General features: G+C 49.9%; 1 protein-coding gene across 4 annotated transcripts in view; it reads left to right on the top strand.

Annotated features, from left to right (window-relative positions):
* Positions 1-20,472, top strand: part of APLP2 (amyloid beta precursor like protein 2) — an 82,087-nt gene extending 61,615 nt beyond the window's left edge. For 2 of the 4 annotated variants that reach the window (XM_038535633.1, XM_038535631.1), the window contains 11 exons: positions 2,252-2,382; positions 3,371-3,445; positions 4,870-5,028; positions 5,911-6,039; positions 10,092-10,191; positions 11,663-11,815; positions 13,326-13,361; positions 16,314-16,399; positions 17,103-17,177; positions 17,544-17,699; positions 18,982-20,472. In XM_038535633.1, the coding sequence (XP_038391561.1) occupies positions 2,252-2,382; positions 3,371-3,445; positions 4,870-5,028; positions 5,911-6,039; positions 10,092-10,191; positions 11,663-11,815; positions 13,326-13,361; positions 16,314-16,399; positions 17,103-17,177; positions 17,544-17,699; positions 18,982-19,083 (1,202 nt within the window). In that variant the 3' untranslated portion in view covers positions 19,084-20,472. The remainder of the gene's footprint in view (positions 1-2,251; positions 2,383-3,370; positions 3,446-4,869; positions 5,029-5,910; positions 6,040-10,091; positions 10,192-11,662; positions 11,816-13,325; positions 13,362-16,313; positions 16,400-17,102; positions 17,178-17,543; positions 17,700-18,981) is intronic. The other 2 variants (XM_038535634.1, XM_038535632.1) reach the window with 1 other exon arrangement.
* Positions 20,473-22,484: the final 2,012 nt, after the last annotated feature.

Raw genomic sequence — 22,484 nt, 5'->3', positions numbered from 1 at the left:
AGTCCTCGGCTGTAGCTTCCGCCGGGTGTTCCCTTACATACCTTCGTGTGCCCCCCTCGCCACCCCCCCCCCCAAGATGTTCGAATCCCAACAGAACACAGTAGGCTTTTAGCACCACCACCCCAGCTGCTGCTCTGTGGAGAAGCTGTTCTTAGGGGAAGTAATTGAAAGTGTGGAAACAGTAGGAGTCCTTAGGGAACTTTGGTGGCAGAAACTTTTATGTTTTCATTTTTTTAAAGATTTTATTTATTTATTCATGAGAGACACAGAGAGAGGCAGAGACACAGGCAGAGGGAGAAGCAGGCTCCATGCAGGGAGCCCGACGTGGGACTCGATCCCGGGTCTCTAGGATCAGGCCCTGGGCCGAAGGCAGCGCTGAACTGCTGAGCCACCCGGGCTACCCAGAAACTTTTTTATTCAGGAAAGCTGGAGGCAGAGCCTACTGTGATGTTTCCTGCTTTGCGAGGTTGCTTAAACCAAGGGGCGAGGAGTCATAATCTGGAGGTGAAGCCCGAGGAATGCGGGGTCATGGAGGAGCTCCCAGAATAGGGAGAGGCGGTTGCTTCCTGGAGGATCACGCAGGCGGTGCTGTACGGGGACCTAGGTTCTCGAGGCATCGCGGTTCTGCGGTGTGCGCAGCTGTCGTTCTGATGCCTGTGGTAGGAAGATGGGCCACAGAGAAGCCCTGCGCTCATGTCCTGGTGGGTCCCCGGCCCCAGGGCTTTGACTGCCTAGAAGCATCACTGGCCACTGGTGGGGTTTGTGCCCCTCCCTGCAGGGATCCGAGGAGGGACGATGTGCTGGTTTCTGGAGCCGGCGGTTTTCCCACGGACCAGGGGGTGTGGTTCTGGTGTGCGTACCCTCGGGTTTTCCGGACCAGGTCTCCAGGCCCACTCTGCCTTTACCTTTTGTTCCCGGGGTGGAGGCAGCTTGTGGTTTGTATGATCTTTATCCAGCCCAGTGATAGGAACCAAAGACTGTCTGCAGCACATAAGCCTTTAAGCTGCAGACGATGGCAACGTGCGTATTGGCACCGACGGCTTCCGTGCTTTGACGTCCTCCCGACAACTTGCGAGTGTCATGGGGAATGGGGTTTGCGAAGCTGTACACTCTAGTTAATGTGAAAACTGGCCGTGGTGATCCTGTGGAAGCATACGTAGGAGCCAAACGTTCCTGACGGGGTTTTCGTTGTAGCGTGTAGGTTTGAACCTAAGTGAAATATGCTTTGATGGAAGAGCTTTGGAGTGGCTGGCGTGTAGGTGCACATGTCGCTCGTACGGCTGTTTTGGTGGTGTGTTACAGCTACGCCACGTGGCATTAGGTAACTTTATTTCTGAGTTGAAGGCCACTCACCGGGTTTCGGTACTTCCTCTCTTAGCGCTGACGTCATGACACAGCAGGTTGTACGAGCAAGTGTCCTCCCTGGCTTGGGAGATTGGGAGTGAACTGGGCCAGTAAGAGTTTTTCTTGGGTATTTCCCACGGGGTTGAGGAGGTAAGCTTGTCATCTCAAACCTGCCCACGAGGTTAAGCTCCACTGCGCAGTGTTCACCTGCTGGGGCCCGTGAGCCCGGGTGCCGACTAGCAGTGAGGGGTGTGTCTGGGTGATGGGCTGGTGAGGCCAGGGAGCATCGTGGATCCAAACACCCAAAGCATCTCCACACTGTGCTGAGTCCTTGTCAGATTCCGCAGCTGGGTGTCGATCCCTCTTCTCCCTGGTGTTGGGGGTGGGGCTACGACTTCTTCAGTCTTGTTGAAAACGATAAAAAGATAGCTAGAGCAGCTTGGACGGGCCCTACGCAGCCTGTATGCAGAGGCCGTTGGGCACCACAGTTCCTTTCAGAATGGAGCGTCTGGGGAGGTGCCTTCGCAGGTCTGATGGCCGCCCTTGGCTCCGGCCAGAAGCGATCAAGGGACAGAAATCCTTAGTTTTTAGGTTTTAAGATTGGAGGAACCGAGGGAAGGTATGGTAGGTTCCCTTTTCTTCCCCTGAAGTCCCAGGGAGGTGCCTCGCTGGTACAAAGATGCCGGGGGGCGTGGACGGGCCTGGATGGGCCTGGAGGTCCAGTGTCCCGTCAGGAAGCGGGGCCGCCGTGGGGTCTCGGCAGACAGGAGCACCTTGTACTGAGAGCGTGGTGCTGGGCAGACGGGTGCATTCTGCAGGCCTGAGCTCGAGCCTCTTCCGAGCGCGCAGCCCGCTTCCCACGTTGGGCCTGACCCCCAGAGGGAACCCCTTCTGTCTTTCGTTTCAGTTCCCCCAACTCCTCTGCCAACCAATGATGTCGATGTGTATTTTGAGACCTCTGCAGATGACAACGAGCACGCTCGCTTCCAGAAGGCAAAGGAGCAGCTGGAAATACGGCACCGCAACCGAATGGACAGGGTAAACCTCGGCGCTCCCCTTACGCCCCTGAGGTGTGGCATCGAGTAATAGGGTTTCCATGGTTGAAGAAAAGGGACCCCGTCCCCCTGGATCGTCAGGCAGTGTTGCATGTGAGAGTTCAACAGGGCCACCTCTGGGCCAGCCTAGCCCCCTCCCCACCTCCCACCCCCTCATGATAATGTAATTACTCCGAGTGCTTATCAGTGCTCAGACTCTGCAGAGCACTCAGAGCACTTCCTGTAACCATGACATCCTTGTTTTTGTTCGCTATTAACTAGCTTTTAAAATATTTTTGTATTTTAAGGAGGGAAACTTTATATCACTGTTGTAGATAGAAAGCTGGTATCGTTTGCCATTAGGACAGGTAACTAAAAACGTATTAGATAGGAGCAAACCTATATTAACCTATTCTAGCGAGATTCTGTTGCCTGCGGAAGGTTCTCAGTCTCCGCTGCTTTCTCAGAAGAGTCATAAGTGTCGGAGCAGCATGAGCATCCTAGTGCAGCTTCCTCCTGGAGTTACTCAGAAAGATTGAAAGAAAATTGAAAAGAGTTTTAGGTCTGAATCCCACCTAAAACCTCACTTGTCACCGGTCCCGGGATTACACTTTTGGAAATGTGTGTTAAATCTGTTTTATCCACAACAGTTCTGAGCAGTAGGTATGAAACCCGCCTCCACCCCGCGTTTTATTAGTGCAAGGAGACTAAGGCACAAAGACTTCTGAATAACTTGCCTGAGGTTATAAAACCAGGAGGTCATGGCATTGAGGCTCTGTTAGGGATGGTAGTGGTCCAGGACCTTGTGAGCAGTAATTCTGTGAACCAGCTTAACCAGCGCTGAGCTCGTGAGGGGTCATATGATGGCGATTTCCATTTGCAGTTTCTCATGTTAGATTCCAGGGCCTGGTGCTATTATTAGGAAACGGGGGGGCGGGGGGATTGTTTCATAGAGGATTCTCTGGTGATACTGGCCTTGACCTTTGTTCCAGGTAAAGAAGGAGTGGGAAGAGGCTGAGCTTCAGGCCAAGAACCTCCCGAAAGCAGAGAGGCAGACTCTCATTCAGGTGAGATGCGTTCTCCAGAGATAGCCTCCAGCCTGGCCCTCCGAAACCCAGCCAAAGCCAAACTCCCAGGAAATTAAAGTTAGACACCTTCTTTCAGTTGAGAGCTTATGTTACAGGGAAGTTTTGACTGGCCTTTTTTTTTTTTTTTTTTTTTTTTTAACCCTTCTCATCTGCAAACTGGCATTCTCTAGAGTCGATCACCCACAGTAGAAGGAAAGCAGACCGACCAGAGCGCACCTAACTCGTGCCAGGAAGCAACCTTAGCTGGCTGTGTCTGTCAGTTGTGCTCTCCTGACAAAAGTCCTCAGTCATCTTCATTCTGGGGCTGTGACTCAGTTTTCAGCAGTACTGAGTTCCCTCCCCTCCTTTTATTTATATATAAAAAATTTTATTTATTTATTTGAGAGAGTGTGCGAGCGCGTGGGTAGCTCATGTGAGTGCGGGGAGGGGGCAGAGGGAGACAGTCTTCAAGCAGACTCCCCCTTAGCGCAGAGCCCGAGGGGGGCATGGGGCTTGATCTCAAGACCCATGAGATCATGGCCTGAGCCAAAACCAAGAGTCTGACACTGAGTCGGCCGAGCCACCCAGGCATCCCCTGAATTCTTTTTTTTGCGGACGTCTTCAAAAGTCAAAAGGCAGACAATAAGACCCTCTGATCCCCGTTCATCTGTAACTTTGCAAGCCTGTAACATTAGAGTCCCAGCAGCAGCTGGGTCCCCGTTAAATAGATGAGAGTGTGGTAGTCCCAGGGAGAGCAATTTAGGTTTCATAAACCTGATTGCATTTTAAATCAGTTCGTGTTTATGATTCACTGAACTCTGTCTTCTTGTGATGTTAACACTTAATTGGAGCACCTTTCCTTTTGTGTCAGTCACCTAGGAAATCTGAATGTTAATTTCTATGCGGCCGGTGCATCATGTGCAGGGAGAGGTAGTTTCAGGGCCTTCAACTTTACCCTTCCAGCGGGCCAGATACTTGGCCTTCGGAACTTCAGTGTGGATGACTCTGCATAACCCACCCCATTACTGGGATATGTTTCAAGATATGGCTCCTGTTGGTCTGCGTCTCGGGATTTGGAAGTGGGTGCCTCTGCTGTGGTGTGGAAAGGACAGCATCGCTTCCCTCGCAGGGCACGTTGAGGAAGCCCACAATTGGGCTCTTGGCGCTGGTGATTTCCGTGCCAGCAGTGCCAAGGTGCACCCTGACACTCTAATTTAACACACGCTCATTAGATAAGGAAGTCGTTTTTCTGACAGCAATCAGATAAAGTATACTTGGATCTCACCCTTGCTCCCCTCTCTGACTCTGTTATCGACTGGCACAGGCTCTGGGCAAGGAGAGGCAGCATCGGGGGCTCTGGCTGTTGGCTTAGACGTCTTCTAGGTGCCATGACTTACGTGTCTGTTCCTGCTTTCTTGGTTTAGCACTTCCAAGCTATGGTTAAAGCCTTAGAGAAGGAGGCAGCCAGCGAGAAGCAGCAGCTGGTGGAGACCCACCTGGCTCGAGTGGAAGCTATGCTGAATGACCGCCGCCGAATGGCTCTGGAGAATTATCTGGCCGCCTTGCAGTCCGACCCCCCGCGGGTGAGTGGTGTGTGGAGCCCCGTCTCTGATGAATGCTAGCCTCAGTGTTCCTGCTGTAACGTAGGGCATGAGTCGAGCCTACGCGTGATGACACGCAGGTCAGCAAACACATGACACTTTTAAGACAAATTCTGGTGAGGCTGAAGGAGAGAAAGGAAGAAGAATGGGGAGGAAACTATTATGTCACCTTGGCCTTACACCTGCTGCTTGCATGTGCCACCTGGAGATGGAAGTGTCTTACACTGGAAAAGCATAAAACCTCAGGGTACTACTGGTTGGTAGTTACTCAATTACTGAATTTTTTTATAGTAGCTTTACTTTTAGAGAATAAAAAAACATGCCTTTCAAAGCTTTTGAACTTGCTCTGTTCTAAATAAGATTAGGAAAAAAGAGGTAAAGGAATTTACGTCGAAGCCCTGTGTGGAAGCGTGGTCTCACACCTGTTTATCCCTTAACTCTAACCTACTTTACTTTGGGGGAATGCAGAGTACTGGAAAGTAGGATATTGGTGTTATTCTTAAGTGAGCAAGTAAAGGCTTTCCTGGATGACGCAGAGATTGCCTGCCTTGTAATCAAGGTGTCAGGCACTGAGCTCAGGAGAGAGGACAGATTGAGTAGGAGAGTGGGCTACAGACTCTGGAAGATACTGCTGGTTAAGGAGCCAACATAAGCTTGGAACTGTATGTAGTTTTTGGCACGTAGTTTTTACGTAGAAAGGTAGTTTCTTACTACTTGGTGAACTTAAAAGCTTTAAAAAGCACAGCTTTCATCCTTGTGCCCGGCTGGGCTTTACATTCCTAGGTGAGTGTTTTGCAGCTTTGCTTTCCTGCCTGTTTTCATTCTGTGGTCTCTGGATCTTAAAACTACTGTTCTCTCTTGCAGCCTCATCGCATTCTCCAGGCCTTGCGGCGTTACGTCCGCGCTGAGAACAAAGATCGCCTGCATACCATCCGTCATTACCAGCATGTGTTGGCTGTTGACCCAGAAAAGGCAGCCCAAATGAAATCCCAGGTACACCAGACAAAGTAGAAATCGCGGCGGGAGAAGGTCTCTAGCGGGGGCACTCTAGCTTTGTCCAGTGGTCGGGCAGCCCTGATAGTTGTGCTTAGAAAATGATAAATGGTTTATTTCCAAAGACATTATTAGGTTACAAGAGTTGATTTTGCAGAGATCCTAGTTTTAAAAATATGTTTTCCATATTTTCTTCTATTAAGTCATTTCTACTTAAAGCCTTTCTGGAAGCTTAAGAATGCACAATTGAATTGAAGAGATAAGGCAATTTCTCAATCTTTTTTATATCTGTTTACTTCTGATTTGGGGTACTGCCAGAATTAATATTTGAAGTCTTTTTCTAGGCAACTATACCAAGCAGTTCTTAAAAATTGGTCTTTTTTGTTTTGTACATTAGTTTTAGTTGGGACACACACTGGTACGTTCTTGGGTTTTATTCCGTGTGGGATCCAGCTTTCCTTTATAGTCGTCCGGAGAGGTCTGTTTCTGGACCCTCTTTCGCATTTCAGTATTGTCTGTGTGTTAAGTCGTGTTTTACTCTCTTGTATTCGTAGAAAAGAAGCCTGCCTGCAAGACTGTTGGCTTCCTTGTAAACCAGCAAGTCTAGTAGCTTAGCCTATTGGGCCTTGTAATGACATAACAGATCTGACTTAATTTCCTCCCATAATTTAATTTAAATATGGTACTTTACGAAGAAAGGTAGTTTCTTACTACTTGGTGAACTTCAAAGCTTTAAAAAGCACAGCTTTCATCCTTGTGCCCGGCTGGGCTTTACATTCTTAGGTGAGTGTTTTGCAGCTTGCCCAGTGTCCATGGGATGCGCTCACCCGTGTGCACACTTGCCCACCTCCCCAGCAACTCCCCCTCCCAGCCTCATGCTGTGTGTGTTATTAGGATTGTGAGGCCATCTGCCCAAAGTCCTGGGAGTCTGGCAACTGAGGTAGGTGGGCTACTCCCTTGGTTCAGGAGTTTGTGTGCCTACTGTCCACATGCCAGACTCTGCACTCACATCTGACCTTGCAAAGTTGAACCCTGGAGCAACTCACCATCAGCATAGTATTAATTATAGTAGCTGTAAAGATGAAGAATAACTATCCTTAAACATGCAAAGTCGGCTTCAACAGTCAGATGCTGGGTAATCAGGGGAATGAGAAGAATGGGAGAATATGGACAGGGATGGCTCTGGGGACCCCAGGAGGCACCTGGTATGGGCCTGCAGCTCAGGGCTTTGCTTTAAGCTGGTTGGAGTAGAAGAGAAGGCAAAAGGCCAAATCCTAGAGGAGCTTCCAGGAAGTGTAGATGGAACAATGCATCCATCTTGACAGGGGGTAGATTTTTCAGGTCTACTTGGTTTTTTGAAAACAAAACCCAAAAACATGACATTTTTTTAGATTTTTTTGTGGAAAAACTAGATTATCATATAATACTTTACAGAAGAAGAGCCATTTTTATATGGTCTGAGAACAGAAGGAAAGGAGAGCCCTCGATCAGTGTATTAAATTAACAGCTAGGGAATGAGTCGTCTGCCAGCAAGATCACAGCGCCACACCAGATGGCACGGGAAGTGGAACTCTCTCCCTTCTTAGCAGATCTCGGGGAAACACCCAGCTCTCCTCTGTGATATTTGCTCTGTGCTCTAAGCCCTTAATTCTAGTGATTCTTGGCTGCTGAATTACATGAACTTTTGCATGTTCCCTTGTTGTATTATCTACACTTTAGAGAATGCTGAATATGCTCAGCCTATTAGAGCGTGTGTGTTGGGTCTGGGGTGAGTGGTATGGTGCCCTGACCCCTCGTGCTGCAGCCCAGGGGCTCGCCGTGAAGATGCTACGTCCAGTATCCCACCCTGTGGTTCTTGTTTCTCCTGGGGGCATATGAACCGTCCTCAATCAAATGGCTCCTTAATTCATCTGAAGTATAACAACATCAACACTCACGAAGACTGCCGGTGGTGCCTTTTCAGTCTCTCTCCATTTGCATTTTCTATCTAAGGCACTTAGTCTTGTGCTTTCCCATCAATTTACTTGATTGAAAGAATGGCAAATATAAAATTAAATTGCTTTCATCCCTGCTTTTAAAGGTCAGAGAGACATCAATCTACAATAAAAGCATTTTTCCATTTAATTTTTTTTTTTTCCATTTTGACCATGCTAATGGCTTCAAGCCCACGTAATTAATCCCTGGACTTAAAGCACCCTCTTTAGGATGAGCCTGGTAACTGCAGGTCCTGAAGTAGCTGGCGTTGAGCTACAGCAACAGGCTGATTGTGGCCTTGGGGAGGGTGTTAGCCCACATCACCTTTTCTTTTCTTTTCTTTTCTTTTCTTTTCTTTTCTTTTCTTTTCTTTTCTTTTCTTTTCTTTTCTTTCTTTTCTTTTTTTCTTTCTCTTCTCTTCTCTTTCTTTTCTTCCCTTTCCCTTTCCTTCTTCTTTCTTTCTTTCTTTCTTTCTTTCTTTCTTTCTTTCTTGAATTTTACATTGATGCAATGTTTGTTTTTTTTAAAAGATTTTATTTATTCATTCATGAAAGACACACAGAGAGAGAGAGGCAGAGACACAGAGGGAGAACCAGGCTCCATGCTGGGAGCCTGATATGGGACTTGATCCCAGGTCTCCAAGATCATGCCCTGGGCCAAAGGCAGGTGTTAAACCGCTGAGCCACCCAGGGATCCCATCACCTTTCGTTTCTACCCCAAAAAAGCTTTAAAAGTAAATGACCAGTTGTGATGGCTTTTTTTTTTCCCCCTTTTTAAAAAATATCAACAACCTGGAACTGTTTCATTCAGAAAAGGTAGTAAACTGTGTAAGACAGGTGGTAGGTAAGTTCCTTTATCACCCCCCTAAAATCAGGTTCACTTCTATCTCAGTGTAAATTTTTGAAGGAAAAAGTAATTCAGTTAAATATGAATAAACCAGCTCTATTATTTACCATGATAATCATTTCAAGCAATTACTTCACTAAGCAAATCCATGAATGGCCCCTTCTCCCTGCAAATCCACTTTTTAGCCAGTGATTTCATTCTTATTTTACCCCATCTAATCTGACCAGTGGTAAAAATGGACTGTTTCCATCTTTCACTCAGCAGAACCTTACCGAGTATCTGGCATAGTATGAATTACTCTTTTACACCCAACAAGTAAATTAGGAAGTGCCTTATATAAAAATCAAAATCAGGGATGCCTTGGTGGCTCAGCAGTTGGGCGTCTGTCTTCAGCCCAGAGCGTGATCCTGGAGTCCCGGGATCGAGTCCCACGTCGGTCTTCCTGCGTGGAGCCTGCTTCTCCCTCTGCCTGTGTCTCTGCCTCTCTCTCTCTCTGCCTCTCATGAATAAATAAATGAAATCTTTAAAAAAAAAAAAAAAAGTCAGTAACTGCCTGGTGAAAGTTTTTAAAGTTTCTTTTAACTCGGAGTGGTCTCTGGATAAGTGCTCAGATCACCAAGGGGTATCACACAGTCTGGGCACACTCCTTACCTGAGGGTTCGCTTCCTATGGCCTGGAAACAAGTGACCCTTCCCCTGAGGTATCGTCAGGGGCTCAGTAGCCTAACCTCATGTCTCAGTGCCTACGTCATTCCCCTCACGTGATCTCCTCACGTCATCACAAGAAGGGTGAGTACAGCACAAGAAGGTATTGAGAGAGACACAACGTTAAGCAACTTTCATTATAGTATAATTGTTCCTGTTTGTTATTACTTACTATTAGTCTCTTATTATTACTTATTGTTAAAATTGCTTGGTTTCTAAATTGAACTTTATTTTAGGTATGTCCACACAGGAAAGAAACCTCGTATATGCGGGGCTCAGTATTACCTGCCGTTCCAGGTGTCGGGTGGAGGTCTCTGAACGTATGCCTCACGGATGAGGGCGGCCTATTGTACTGCAGGGGCCAGCAAGTAGGGTGGGGATTAATATATTTTCCCTGACCACCTGCTTTGCTGGGCTCTGCAGAGCATATACTTTTGCAGCTGATCTTTGTGGAAGCGTGTGTCTGCAAGCCGCCTCCGGGCCCGGCTCTGTTGGTAACAGGGCCTCTCCACCATGCTCTTCCCCCAGGTGATGACGCATCTCCATGTGATTGAAGAAAGAAGGAACCAAAGCCTCTCACTGCTCTACAAAGTACCTTACGTAGCCCAAGAGATCCAGGAGGAAATTGGTGGGTGCTGTGTTTGTATCGAGGTCCAGTGGGACTTCTGGCCGAGGCTCTGGGGTGGCAGCAGAGCAAGATTAGAGAAACCGGGACAGCCAGGCCAGGAAGCCGGGCATTAGCACGCTGGGGTTTAAGCCTGGAATGCGCTGGAGCTTATGTGGCAAGGTCAAGGCAGGTGGGCGGGCTGTGAGCCACAGGGCTTTGAGTTTCTTGACCTTTACTCTGTTACCGGAAGGGAAAAAAAAGTCTAGGGTGTGAAATTGCAAGGGACCGGGGGAACTTCCTGTTGCCCTTTCCCCCTTAATTGCTGGTGCATTTCAAGGCACCTGTTTTATACACATTCTCACTTCCCCTCCCTCTTGTGCTCTTCATCTTCATGTATTTGGCAAATAGTTACGTGTCCACTGTCCACCATGTTGTCACAGAGTAAAATGGTGCACGAGGAGACAGTGTATCCTGGAGATGATGTTAATACAGGGGAAACAGGAAAACAAGACGGAGTGCCACGTGGGGGACAAAATAGTTGGTGGATGGTGGAGCATGGCTGGGGGGGCAGGGAGGCTGTCTTGGGCACAGGAACCCGAGAGCCACATGAGGAGGAGCCACCCACACGAAGATCACGAGGGGAAAGACATTGTTAGAGGGCATGACGACTGCACACGCCTGAGCTTTAAGTCAGTGTGGCCAGAACACACGGAGAAATGGGGCCAAAGAAGTTGGCAGAGGCCAATTTGTTCAGAGATTTTAGCAAAATCCAGGAGTTTGGGTTTTATCCTAGGATAATGGAAAACCGATAGAGGGTTTTAAACTAGGGAGTGACTAGATCTGTACTTTGCTTTAAAAAAGGATGTGAATTTAAAAAGAATTACTTGGCTGCTGTGTGCTATTAAAATTAGAAACCTGCCAGGAAGCAATTGTAAAAATCGGGTAAAAAATGCTGGTAGTGGGCGTTTGACGGTAATGGAGGAAAGAGAGATGTGGGGGGCTTTGGGGCATGTTGCAGAGGAAGGGTGAGCGGGGTGTGCGGGCAGTGAGGGCTTCCATCAGCCGCGGAGTGGGCGGTGGGGCTGCACTGCACTGAGGGGAGCAGTCTCTTCGTGCAGAATGAAGTCGAAGTTGCTGGAGCTTAAGGAGAGGGTGTGTGAGGTGGGGAGGGCGTTCGAGGAGCCAGAGGTCAGGGCAGCAGGGAGGAGGTACAGGTTTGGGGGTCACGGGCTGTGGATGGTGCTTAGGACAGCGCCGGGGGTGAAACCACCCAACCGGAGTGGGTCCCTAAGGAAGAGAGGCGGGCCCACATGGGCCCCCGTGCGGGTCTGCGGTGCTGTGCGGTCGGGGTGTAGGTAGGAGGGGTTGTCCACGGCAAGGGCAGCTGGCGGTGGCCCCGCAGCAGATCGCGCGTTCTGTGATGACCCGCGTCAGCCTCCATCACGCCCGTGGCCTTCTGAAAGCCGGGCCCTGCCGTGTCTGTCTTTGTCAGACGAGCTACTTCAGGAGCAGCGCGCAGACATGGACCAGTTCACCGCCTCCATCTCCGAGACCCCCGTGGACGTCCGGGTGAGCTCCGAAGAGAGTGATGAGATCCCGCCGTTCCACCCTTTCCATCCCTTCCCATCCTTACCTGAGAACGAAGGTGCGTATGATCGACAGTGTGCCTACCTGGCTGGGGGGTGGGGGTTAGGACGTGGCAGGTGGATGTTTGAACTTGGGTGTGCCAGGGAGGCGGTGCCCCTGCTGACAGCCAGATCCGCTGAGCCCCGACTGCAGGCACCATGCTGGGCGCCCGCATGTTGCTGGGCTCAGTATCCCCGTGAGGTGAGTAACCTTCCCCCCCTCTGTGGGTGGTTTGTGTGAAACCCTCTCTTTTTCCTGGTCCTGTCAGCTGCCTCCAGGGTGTGTGACGCCTTGCACGTGGAAGTCCCTTAAATAGCACTGTCATGTTATATGAGGTCATTAGCTTTTCATAACACGGGGTGGGGGGGGGCAGGCAGTGGAGAGGCCATGGAGGTGGCCTGACATGCTCAAGGTGACACCTCTGGTACGGGGGGTGGGGTTGGGGGGTGACCAGAGGCCGTGCCCCTCTGACTCCCTCTCTGGCATGCTTGCTTCTGTTCCGCTGCTGGTTCTCGGTGTCTAAAAGGATCTTTAAAAGCCGTGGGTCTGCACCAGAAATAAACTGCCGAGCCCGGTGCCCTGAGACCAGGGTGTGGAAGCAGCAGTTTGCTACTCTTACTGCTGACGGCGGTGATGGGGAGAGTAGTGGATAGAGTCCTCATCGGATGCCGCTCTGGCTAAGCTGGAGCCCAGGTGCTCTCCTTGAGTCCTCAAAGGGAGCCCTCTTGGCTAGGTCCTGGAGTGTCCTCATGGGTCCTGGGTGTAGGCAGATAGAGGTGGAGTCTCTGCCCAGGTGGAGAGTAAGGATTTGAACCCCTGCAATCCTGGGCATGGTCACCTCCCTTGATCAGATGCAGCCTTGGTGGAACAGAAGCCTGAGGAAGGTGCCAAATGCGGGTGACGGGGACATCCAGCATAGCCTTCAGACCCTGACACGCCTTCTGAACTGGACACCCCAGAAGTACCAGCTCTGTACGGCTGGCCCTGCAGTAATCAGGATCTGAGAAGGGAGCCAGATAAATAAAGAGATACCACTTCGTTCCTAAGCCCTGCACTTAAAAATCCCGGACTTCCCAGGCCTGTAGGGCGGCCACGCTGATGTACCTCATTTGGGGTCAGGGCACCTCGGACAGATCCAAACTGGAGTCTTGTCTCCTTGTCAGAAAACCACAGTCCATACTGACTATATTTTTGCTCTTCCCTAAGAAAAATAACTTTGGGGAAAAAGAAAAAGAAAAATAACTTTGTGGGTTCAGCTCTGAAGAGCTTGGAAATCTCCCCCAACCACCCCCCCCCCCCCCCAAACGACCCAAGGCAGACCTTTTTCTTTCTCTCCTGCCTTCCAGTCCCTATGCTGCGGACCTTAACTGCTGGTTGGTTTAATGGGATATTTCAGGCATGTTTTTAAGGAAGGATACAATACCTCTTCACGTTATAGAGAAATTCTAAGATCGGAATTTTGAAAGACGCCATTTTCTTTCTTAATCTCCTTTTTTGTACTATTTTTTGTTTGTTTTCCTTTCTGCTAGACACTCAGCGGGAGTTGTACCACCCAATGAAAAAAGGTTGGTCTGTCAAAGATGTTCCCTTTAAGACCTCATTCCTCTTCACTTCCCCCGTGTGTCAGGAGTTTCATTTTCTGTGTCATACCATCACCTGAGATTTTTCCACCTCATTTCCTCAGACGTGGCTGTGAGCGGAGCCAGAGTAGCCCCGGGTGCAGGGTTATAAGGTGGCCACCCCACACCTTCCTTCTGCATGGCCGGACAATACAGAGTAACCAAAACCAGATATTCTCATGAAACATTTTCATCTGGGTAGATTTTCAAATGTATATGCAACTTAGGTTGGCTGGAGTTACTAATATATCTAAACCTACGCGGGGACGCCTGGCTGGCTTAGGTCAGGCGTTGGGGTTGGGAGTTCGAACCCCACATGGGAGTGTAAAGTTTACTTAAAGTCTTAAAAAAAAAAAAATGCTTACTTTAGGGGCAGGTGGAGAGTCGCTTTCTTCTACCTCTTTGTATTTCCCATCCGCTGCTCCCTCCCGCTACATCCTTCCGTTCCTCTTAGCTGTGCCTGGCCCTTTGTGGTGCCCACCTGCCTGTTGCCACCTGTCTCCTGTCCTGAGTTGTGGCTCCTCAGAAGCTGCTGGACGGCGCAGGTTGCGACAGGTGAGCTCGCGCTCCTGCGGTCGTGAGCGTCCGAGCTCCACAACAGGCTGGACCCTGCAAGAACCTTGCTGAGCTCCTCTTGTACTTGGTCTCACCGGATGCACCAGGCACGCCAATGGCCTGGTTTTCAGCTCTGACAGATTGGGTGGTCCAAGAAGCCTCAGACCGAATTATTTGCTCGGAGTCACGACTTTGAGGAGCAGAGGAATTCGAATTTGAACCCCAGCTCCTTTGTCTTCAAAGGCCCTGCTGCTTCTGTCCTGTAAAATGCTGCTGAATTTCTCTGGCTTGCTCCTTAGTCTGCAGTCCTGGGGTCGCTGTGAGAAGTGCATACGTTTCAGCGCTTAGTGTATGTTTTATGAGGCCCCCCCCACAACCACCCCCCGCCAGCTCCGGAGGACCAGGGACGGACCTCGCGGTGTTCTCTCAGAATTTGATGCAGAGCAAAAAAAAAAAAAAAAGAATTTGATGCAGAGGAGTGCAATTTGAATCTAAAAATCACTTAGGGGTAAATGCTTGATTTTCTTCTGCTTGGATAAGCCTCCTCCTGGCGATGCCGGTGTTCCCTTTCCTCTCATCAGTCCCTCTCGGATTCTTAGGGGTAGAGGTGAGTTTCCTAGAAGCTTACCTGGCTTTCGCCCTCATGCTTCAGTTACTAGTTGGAATAATTTAAGCGTTAAATTTTCTTCTCCTGATGTCACTTGTTTATGCCTTCTCTGAGGCCAAATGGTTTTGGTCAGCGTTTAAGAAAACATGTGGCTTGTTCCCACCAAAGGCGCGTCAGAGCAGCCGGGGCTACTAGTAGGACTTTACGTTAGTTGGTTCAGTGCCATGTTATTTTTCAAATAGGATCCTGCCCTATGACCTGTAAAGTCTGGAGGAGGAGAGGGAGAAGGATGGGAGGATTAGAGATTTCCTAGGCTTGCTCATCCGCATCCTTGCTGAGGCAGCAGCTCTCCAGGTGCCTCTTGCTCACATGGTCGGGGTACAGCGTCCCTGCTCCAATGGCACTTAGAGGCTACAGAGCCAGCCCTGATCTAACTTACCCTAGAATCAAGTTGTGAAATTCCTCTTTACAGTGAAAGCTTAGGAAAGACCAGCCTTATGTCGGGCTGCACGCCCGGCGCCTGCGACTCCTGGCCCTGGTCAAGGGCGAGGGTGGCTGCGAGCTGGAAGGCTCTGCTGGGGCCGGGCCCAAGTGTCACCGTCTGCGCCCGGCCAGCCCAGCGGCGGCAGTGCGGGCCGTATCCTCGTGTGGGAGCCTCCCTCACACGTTGGTGGTCCCCTTAGAATGCCGAGCGGGCCGGCAGGTTGATCTGTTTATGGAAGGTTCAAAACCCAGACCTTTGTACAGAACCGTATATCTTATTATTAAAAAACTCATAGGATAGCTAGACGTCACATGATTTTTGAAGCTAAAAATGAGGGTGGCTCGTCACTTCTCCACCCGGGCTAGCACTGGCTTCCGCCACGTCACATCTTCGGATACTGTCATTTGGGGCGCGGCGCACAGGGGATGTTGGCCCCGGCGATGTCCCACCTTGACAAGAGGAGCGGTGAGTCCTGCTCCATTTGTAGACGGGACCGTCCACCTCGTGTTCACCTTCTCCCTGTCTGTGGAATGCTTCCTTCCTGTTCATTCTCTGGTCACCGTCAAAGATGTGACCTCTGCGATCCACGCCCTCAGAGGGTTACAGGCCAGGGGGACACACAGAGGAAGCTGCGTGAGGAGAAACAGGCGCTGGAGTGCTGAGGGCGGGGAGCGTCTCCCACGAGGGGCTGCGGCTCAGGGGACAAGCGGGACGTGTTGGAGGTCGGGGGGGGGTTGGGGGGTCAGGCAGAAAGAACCGCCTGTGGGATAAAACCCGATGCTCGAGGCAGACCTGCAGATTCCCTGCCGCCGTGCTGGGTCCTCCATCCCGAGGGAGCCCAGGCTGTCGAAGGGCCGGCTTGTGGGGCGATGGGGCGCGGCGGCAGCGTCACATATCTTTCTGTGCTGGAAAGCCTCTGGGCTCCACTAGTGTTTGTCTCACAGTAAACATGGTCTTCTGAAGGCTGGCATTCCATTTTTCCAAGTTGGACATCCGTTGAGCACCCTGTCCTCGTCCATTGTACCCATCGGTCCTCTGCAAACTGCCTGCACCCTTCATCCTTCTAGAGCACACGGGGCATCCTTGGCACGGGAACGAAGTCGCGCGTCATGTAGCCGGGCGGGGCTGTGGGGCGGGGAGGTGACCAGGAGGGGAGGTGACCAGGAGGGCTCCCCGGCCCCCAGGACCGAGCTTGCTGTGAGGGCGGCGTGGGCCAGGCCGGGGAGCGCTCAGCCGTGACCTCTCTCCACAGGCTCTGGAGCGGGAGAGCAGGACGGAGGGCTGATCGGTGCCGAGGAGAAAGTGATCAACAGCAAGAATAAAGTGGATGAGAACATGGTGAGCCGCTTCTCCCTCCTGCCCTGCCCTCGCTGAATTTTGAGACTCATTAGAGTGAGTGGCACCGTTTTAGACGCTCTCCAGATGAACCTCCATGTGTTCGCTCTCCGTATGCTGGGAGATGGGTGGGCTCCAACTGCTCCCACGAGTTTGTCGTATTGTTTAGCATCTGGGCGTGAGAAGGAATAAAGAATTAATTCTCAGCAGTAACTCATCCCTTGCTCTACAGCGGGGGAGACACATTTGCAACTACAGATATGAATAAAATATGAGAGGCCATTTCCAAGCGAGTACAGAGATTTAATAACTTGAAAATGGAATAGAGTTGACGTTGGTTCTATCGTCTTAGGTTTATACCCCACTATTAATTATTCTTCTAGCATTTTCTGTCACTGGTATTTCTGGGTCATCCTCACCTGAGTGACTCCTTGGCACTCTGTCCTGCAGTGTCTCCCCATGACCGTTACCTCAGGGAGGATGCGGGTGAAAGCCGCGGGGAGCCAGCCGTGACACACTGGCCTGTGTCCACACTAGCCTCCCCCTCTGGGGGTTTGGTGACTCGATGTAGAGGAATGGGATGGAACGGCTTGGGTCGTGGGTGTCCTCGGGTACCAGGTAGTGAATGGAGTAGAAAAGAAGCGGTTCCACTTGTACTAAATGTCTCCCCTTCCACCCAGCAGCTGATATTTTCATGCTGTTTCAGGTCATCGACGAGACTCTGGATGTTAAGGAAATGATCTTCAATGCCGAGAGGGTCGGCGGCCTGGAGGCAGAGCCGGTACGTGCTCAGCTCCAAAACCTAACTGCCAGGTTTCTCGTGGCTCTTGGCTGCTTCTCTCCCTCTTCGTTTCATGTGGGAAACGGAGAGATGCCAGGTGTCCCAAGTGATCGGGGGCCCCATCCCCATTTTTCTGTACTTTTGGATAAGAGAGCTGAACCTAGGATCTCCATGGAGACTGGAAGAGTGGGAGTTCTCCCAATGGGGCTGGTTAACCGGGAAGCGGGCTCCTAGAGGTCCCTCGGGTTTCAGAGTCACGACTCCGGAAGCGTGGCCCTCGTGGAGCACGCATGTCCGCCCCCTGCTCGCTGGGTCTCGCGTGCAGGGTCACCAAGACCTTGTCCCACTCGTGCTTTGTTACTCTAGGAATCCGTGGGGCCGCTGCGGGAGGACTTCAGTCTCAGCAGCAGCGCGCTCATCGGGCTGTTGGTCATCGCCGTGGCCATCGCCACAGTCATAGTCATCAGCCTGGTGATGCTGAGGAAGAGACAGTACGGCACCATCAGCCACGGGATCGTGGAGGTGAGTGGCCCCGAGCTGGTGACGGTTTGCCCGGTGCTGTCGGGGCGGTTCATGGAATTCCGACGCCTCCGCGCGTGGGTGCCGTGCTCCAGGTAAATTCCCCACCGCGTCCTTAGGTCGTGTTTTGGAAGCCCGTCCCCACTGAACTAAGTTGGCCCTCTCACATCTTAACGTTAGTTAGTTTGGGCTCTGGCTGTGAACCTGAGAAAACCGCAAGAGCGTCTTCTGCCGCAGAGGGATGAAAGCTTTTCTCAGATGATTTCTTTAGTGTTCTCTTCTTTCCGGTATGTTTAGGTAGTTGAGAATGAGGACTGTCGATTACCCTTCTTTCTTTTGGTTTTTGTTGTTGATCTTTTTTTTTTTTTTTTTCTTTCTTCTTTTGAGGAGCAAACCGGGTATGTGACAGATCAGGTGACAATGGCAATCATGAGTGAACTACATGTTAAAAGTATGAAATAGAAGTAATAGTCTTTTTTTAATGGGGGGAAAAAGCAACAGGAAACTTAGAGCCCAGAGCAGACTGTTTCTGTTCCGTCTTCCGCCGATTCATATTTAGAACTGCTTACGACTCATTTTGAGGTGGGTGATGGGAACATCCAGAGGTTCTCGGTTCCAGAAAACAAAAACAATAAGGAACGTGAGGTGCTTCGGATGTGTGTCTTAGTGACATGGTTTCACCTCCCATGGCGCACTGGCCTCGTAGTAGAATTCCTGAGCTGGGAAAGACCCCACAGATGGTCCGGTCCCATTTCTGATTTCACAGGGATGGCTCGCCTGGGCCGTCCCGAATAGCGAGTAGCAGAACTGAGACCGGGTTCTGCTGTGGTGCGAGGAAATTCAGTTCATTCTTTTCTTGAGCTCGGACTCAGCTTTTAGGACTCCAGTTTTCAGAAGCCTCTGTGACCCCCTTCTTTTCTTTCTCCTCCTCCTCTGTCCTCACCACCAGCTCTTGTTGGTCTGCCCAGCAGCAATCGGACACTGGGATGATTTTCATTCCCAGGGGATTGTGCAGCAAGCGGCCCAGTCTTCTGGTCTCCGGGGCAATTCTTGTTTTTTAAACATTTTATTTATTAGAGAGAGTGAGTGAGCACGGGAGGGGGGAGGGGCAGAGGGAGAAGCGGACTCCCTGCTGAGCAGGGAGCCCGCCTCGAGGCTGATCCCAGGACCCGGGGACCATGATCCAAGGGGAGCACAGATGCCCGACTGACTGAGCCACCCAGGTGGCCTGCTTTGCGATTCTCTTTCAGTCCAGTGCAGTGATCTCCCATCCTTGTCCCTCCAGGTTGACCCAATGCTCACCCCAGAAGAGCGTCACCTGAACAAGATGCAGAACCATGGTTATGAAAACCCCACGTACAAATACCTGGAGCAGATGCAGATTTAAGCAGGAGAAAGCACGCAGCACCACCGGTTGGCGTGGGGTGGTGCAGGTGGGCCAGGAGAGGTCCGGTGTTTGGGATCAACTACTGACCAGCAGTTGCTTCCAGAGGATTTCACCTTCCGTTCAGACCTCCTGGATCATTAAGACTATAAAGTACTACTGTAGAATCACAATTTCCATTCTTTTAAATGGGTGAAAAATGTTAATATAACAATATATGATATATAAACCTTAAATGAAAAAAAATGATCTATTGCAGATATTTGACTGATGTAGTTTCTTTTTTTAAATTAATCAGAAATCCCACTTCTATTGTATTGTCTCACATATGCTCTCTAAATGGAAATGTTGGTTTTCGGTGATAGACTGTATACGCAGGCCGCTCCAGCCGCATTGTATAAATCACTCTTTAAGGCTCATTCACTGTCCTGGTTTTTCTTAGGGAAAAAAAAAAAAAAGCAGCAGCAGCAGCAGTTAAGGCATTATTCCCTTGTTAAATGAGCTAGCTCTGGGGAAGTTGCCCAGAAACCAAGTGTGATAGGGAACCGTAATCGACGGCCGTTCAAGCTCATCATGAGACCCTCGCAAAGTTCTCTCAGAAGTCGCGTTCCCAGCACTGGGTACCCTGGTGTCAGCACGGAGGTCACAGGCGTGAGTCCGGCGTCCTTTGGCGAGCCCGAGGTAGACCGCTGAGGGCACCCGCACTGCTTTCCTTCTAAATCCAGCTCTTCCACAGAAGTTAGCCTCTAGTCTATGTGTGACGCTCTCCCGCTGTCTGCCATTGACCTGCCGTAGCCTGTTCCTGCTCACCGCCCTCCAAGTGATGTCCGGACGTGCTGTCTTCCCCTCTTTGGACACTTTGCCCCCCGAAGGCACTGGCCCTCGGCCCTCCCCGTCGGACCCTGACCCCTCTGCGGCCCCCTCCCAGCACCAGCCCCCCAGCTGTTCAGGGAGGACGGCAGGAGGCCAGCGGGGGGCTGGCTTGTGTGCGCGAGGAGGACCCTCCACGTTGTACACGAAATGCTCTGTAGACACCGTGGAAAGCTTTGGAGATTGTTTCCTTCCCCCGAGTCTTTGTGATGCTTGTATAGTTGAGGATGCTCACGGTTTGTTTGGGTTTTTTTTTCTTTTTCTTCTGTTCTTTTTTCCTTTCATTCTTTTTCTTTCTTTTATTTTTATTTTATTTTATTTTAGTCTGAAGGTTCTGGTAACCTGTGGTGTATTTTTTCCTATTTCCCTGTAACTTTTTTTTTTTCTTCTTCTTCCTCCCCTTCACCTTATCCATGTGTCTTCCCACTATGCACAGATAAACTTCACCTACAAATCCTTAATCTGATCTGTGGAGAATGTACAGTTTAAACACATCAATAAATACTTTAACTTCCACCAAGACTCCTTGTGTCATTGGCCTGGTGTTAATCTGCAGGGATGGATTTCACTGTCCTGCCTTCCGCGCTCCGGGGCCCGCCCTTCCCTCCAGGGCCACCGGCTGCACCCTTCAGGGGCAGGAATCCAACCACTCAAGCAAGTTGGGCTCTTGGACTTGAATTCCGTTTTTTCATGGGAAGAACTAAGGGAGGGATACCCGGCCGGCCGGCTCAGCCACTGGAGCATGTGACTCTTGATCTGGGGTTGTGAGTTCGAGCCCCGAGCTGACTGTCGAGATGACTTAAAATGCCAGTATCTATTCTTTGTCTAAGGGCAATATTTGTCTAAGGGAAATTTCATTGTGTCCTTTAATGACTTCCTCCACCATATTTTATGTTTTCTAAAATGCTAATTTGGTTAAACCTCAGACTTCCCAGATTGCTTCTTTGTCCTTAAAATTTGTTTAAATTTCTTTGATATGTTGTTTGGGTTTTATAATCTGAGTGACTGCTTTGCCTTTATCTTGCAGCCATTTTTGTGAATTTTGTAAGTTTGAAATTTCAGAAGATCTTATTTTACTTTTTTTTTTTTAGATTTTATTCATTTATTTAACAGAGGGAGTAGGAGAAGCAGACTCCCCACCAAGCAGGGAGCCCAATGCAGGGGCTCGATCCCAGGACCCCAGGATCATGACCTGAGCTGAACGCAGATGCTTAACCAACTGAGCCACCCAGGCGTCCCCTTGACTATTCCTTTTTTTTTTTTTTTTTTTTTACTATTCCTTTTAACATCCCCTTTCATGATGGCAAATCTGAGTTTATACATGAGATTTTTAAACGTTCTTTAAGTTACATGTCCTTTTGGCTGTTGATTTCCTGTAAATGATGTAGCAATCATTTATTTAATCATGGTTTTTTTTTTTTTTTTTTTATTTAATCATGGTTAAAGAAATAAGAGGGACAGACAGTCGAGAGTTTTGTAAAACTCCACAAACTTGAATTTGGGCTACTGATACTTGTTTAAAAGATTTTTAAAGTTTATTTATTCATGAGAGGCAGAGAGAGAAGCAGGCTCCCTGCGGAGGGCCCGATGCAGGACTCGATCCCAGGACCCCAGGATCACGACCTGAGCCCATGGCAGATGCTCAACCGCTGAGCCACCCAGATGATCCAGGCTACCGATATTCATTTATATGAGACTTTTATTTTTGATCCTGGAAGCCGTGAGCACAGCTTTGGCCGGATTTCCAGGGAAGTATTTCCAGCCTTGATGTGTTTCTTTAATGACCTGCCACCAGGAGGTGCTGTTTTCTCATTGAAGGAGGTTTGTTTACCTGACCTCAGCTTCTAGCACTTTGTGCCTGGGGTGGTTTTCACTAGTGATTTAGTGTTGTTAGTGTCTGGCTACGTGTGTAAGAGTAAACTCGGGCCAACCCTAGAGTCCTCACCCCGGTGGAGTGGAGCGCCAGCTTACATACATGGTGCAGTCAAGCTAACCTTGCGTGCAGGTCTGCAAACATCCGTGTGTACCTCTATGACGCCTGTACTTGGCTTAGAGTTCTAGAATATAATGAATGTGCATCTGAGGAACCTAGGGCCAGGAAGCACCGTGGGACGAACCAGTAGAACAGGCCGGTTCTTTGTAACCATCAGCACTTCCCCTATCTGCCTCTTCCTCCTCTGTGGCCTCTCAGATTACTGCCAGGAAAGTCCTGAAAAAAAAAAAAATGAAACTTTTAATTTTCAAAGCCAGTTTCTGCCAGAGTGATCTCAAAAGTGTTGTCACTTGACCTTCTGCAGTATCAGCTGGAACGTGTAGATGGAGCATTCCTTATCTGATTCCAAATCTAACAGACCAGCTTCATTTATTTTAGTGCCTGCCATCTGCTAGCTGCTAGCTACATGCAGTGCCTCCTTTAATTGTCTTAACCTTTATAGCGTGGGTATTCTTATCTTAGAGAAAGCTGAGGTCTTTCCACTGGTAAGGGATGGAGCGGAGATCCAAGCTCCGCGCCCAGTAGTCCCCGTGTTCGCTGT

The sequence above is a fragment of the Canis lupus genome, chromosome 5, assembly GCF_011100685.1.
Source record: "Canis lupus familiaris isolate Mischka breed German Shepherd chromosome 5, alternate assembly UU_Cfam_GSD_1.0, whole genome shotgun sequence".
Classification (NCBI taxonomy): Eukaryota; Metazoa; Chordata; class Mammalia; order Carnivora; family Canidae; genus Canis; species Canis lupus.
This window is presented reverse-complemented; position numbering and strand designations above follow the sequence as displayed.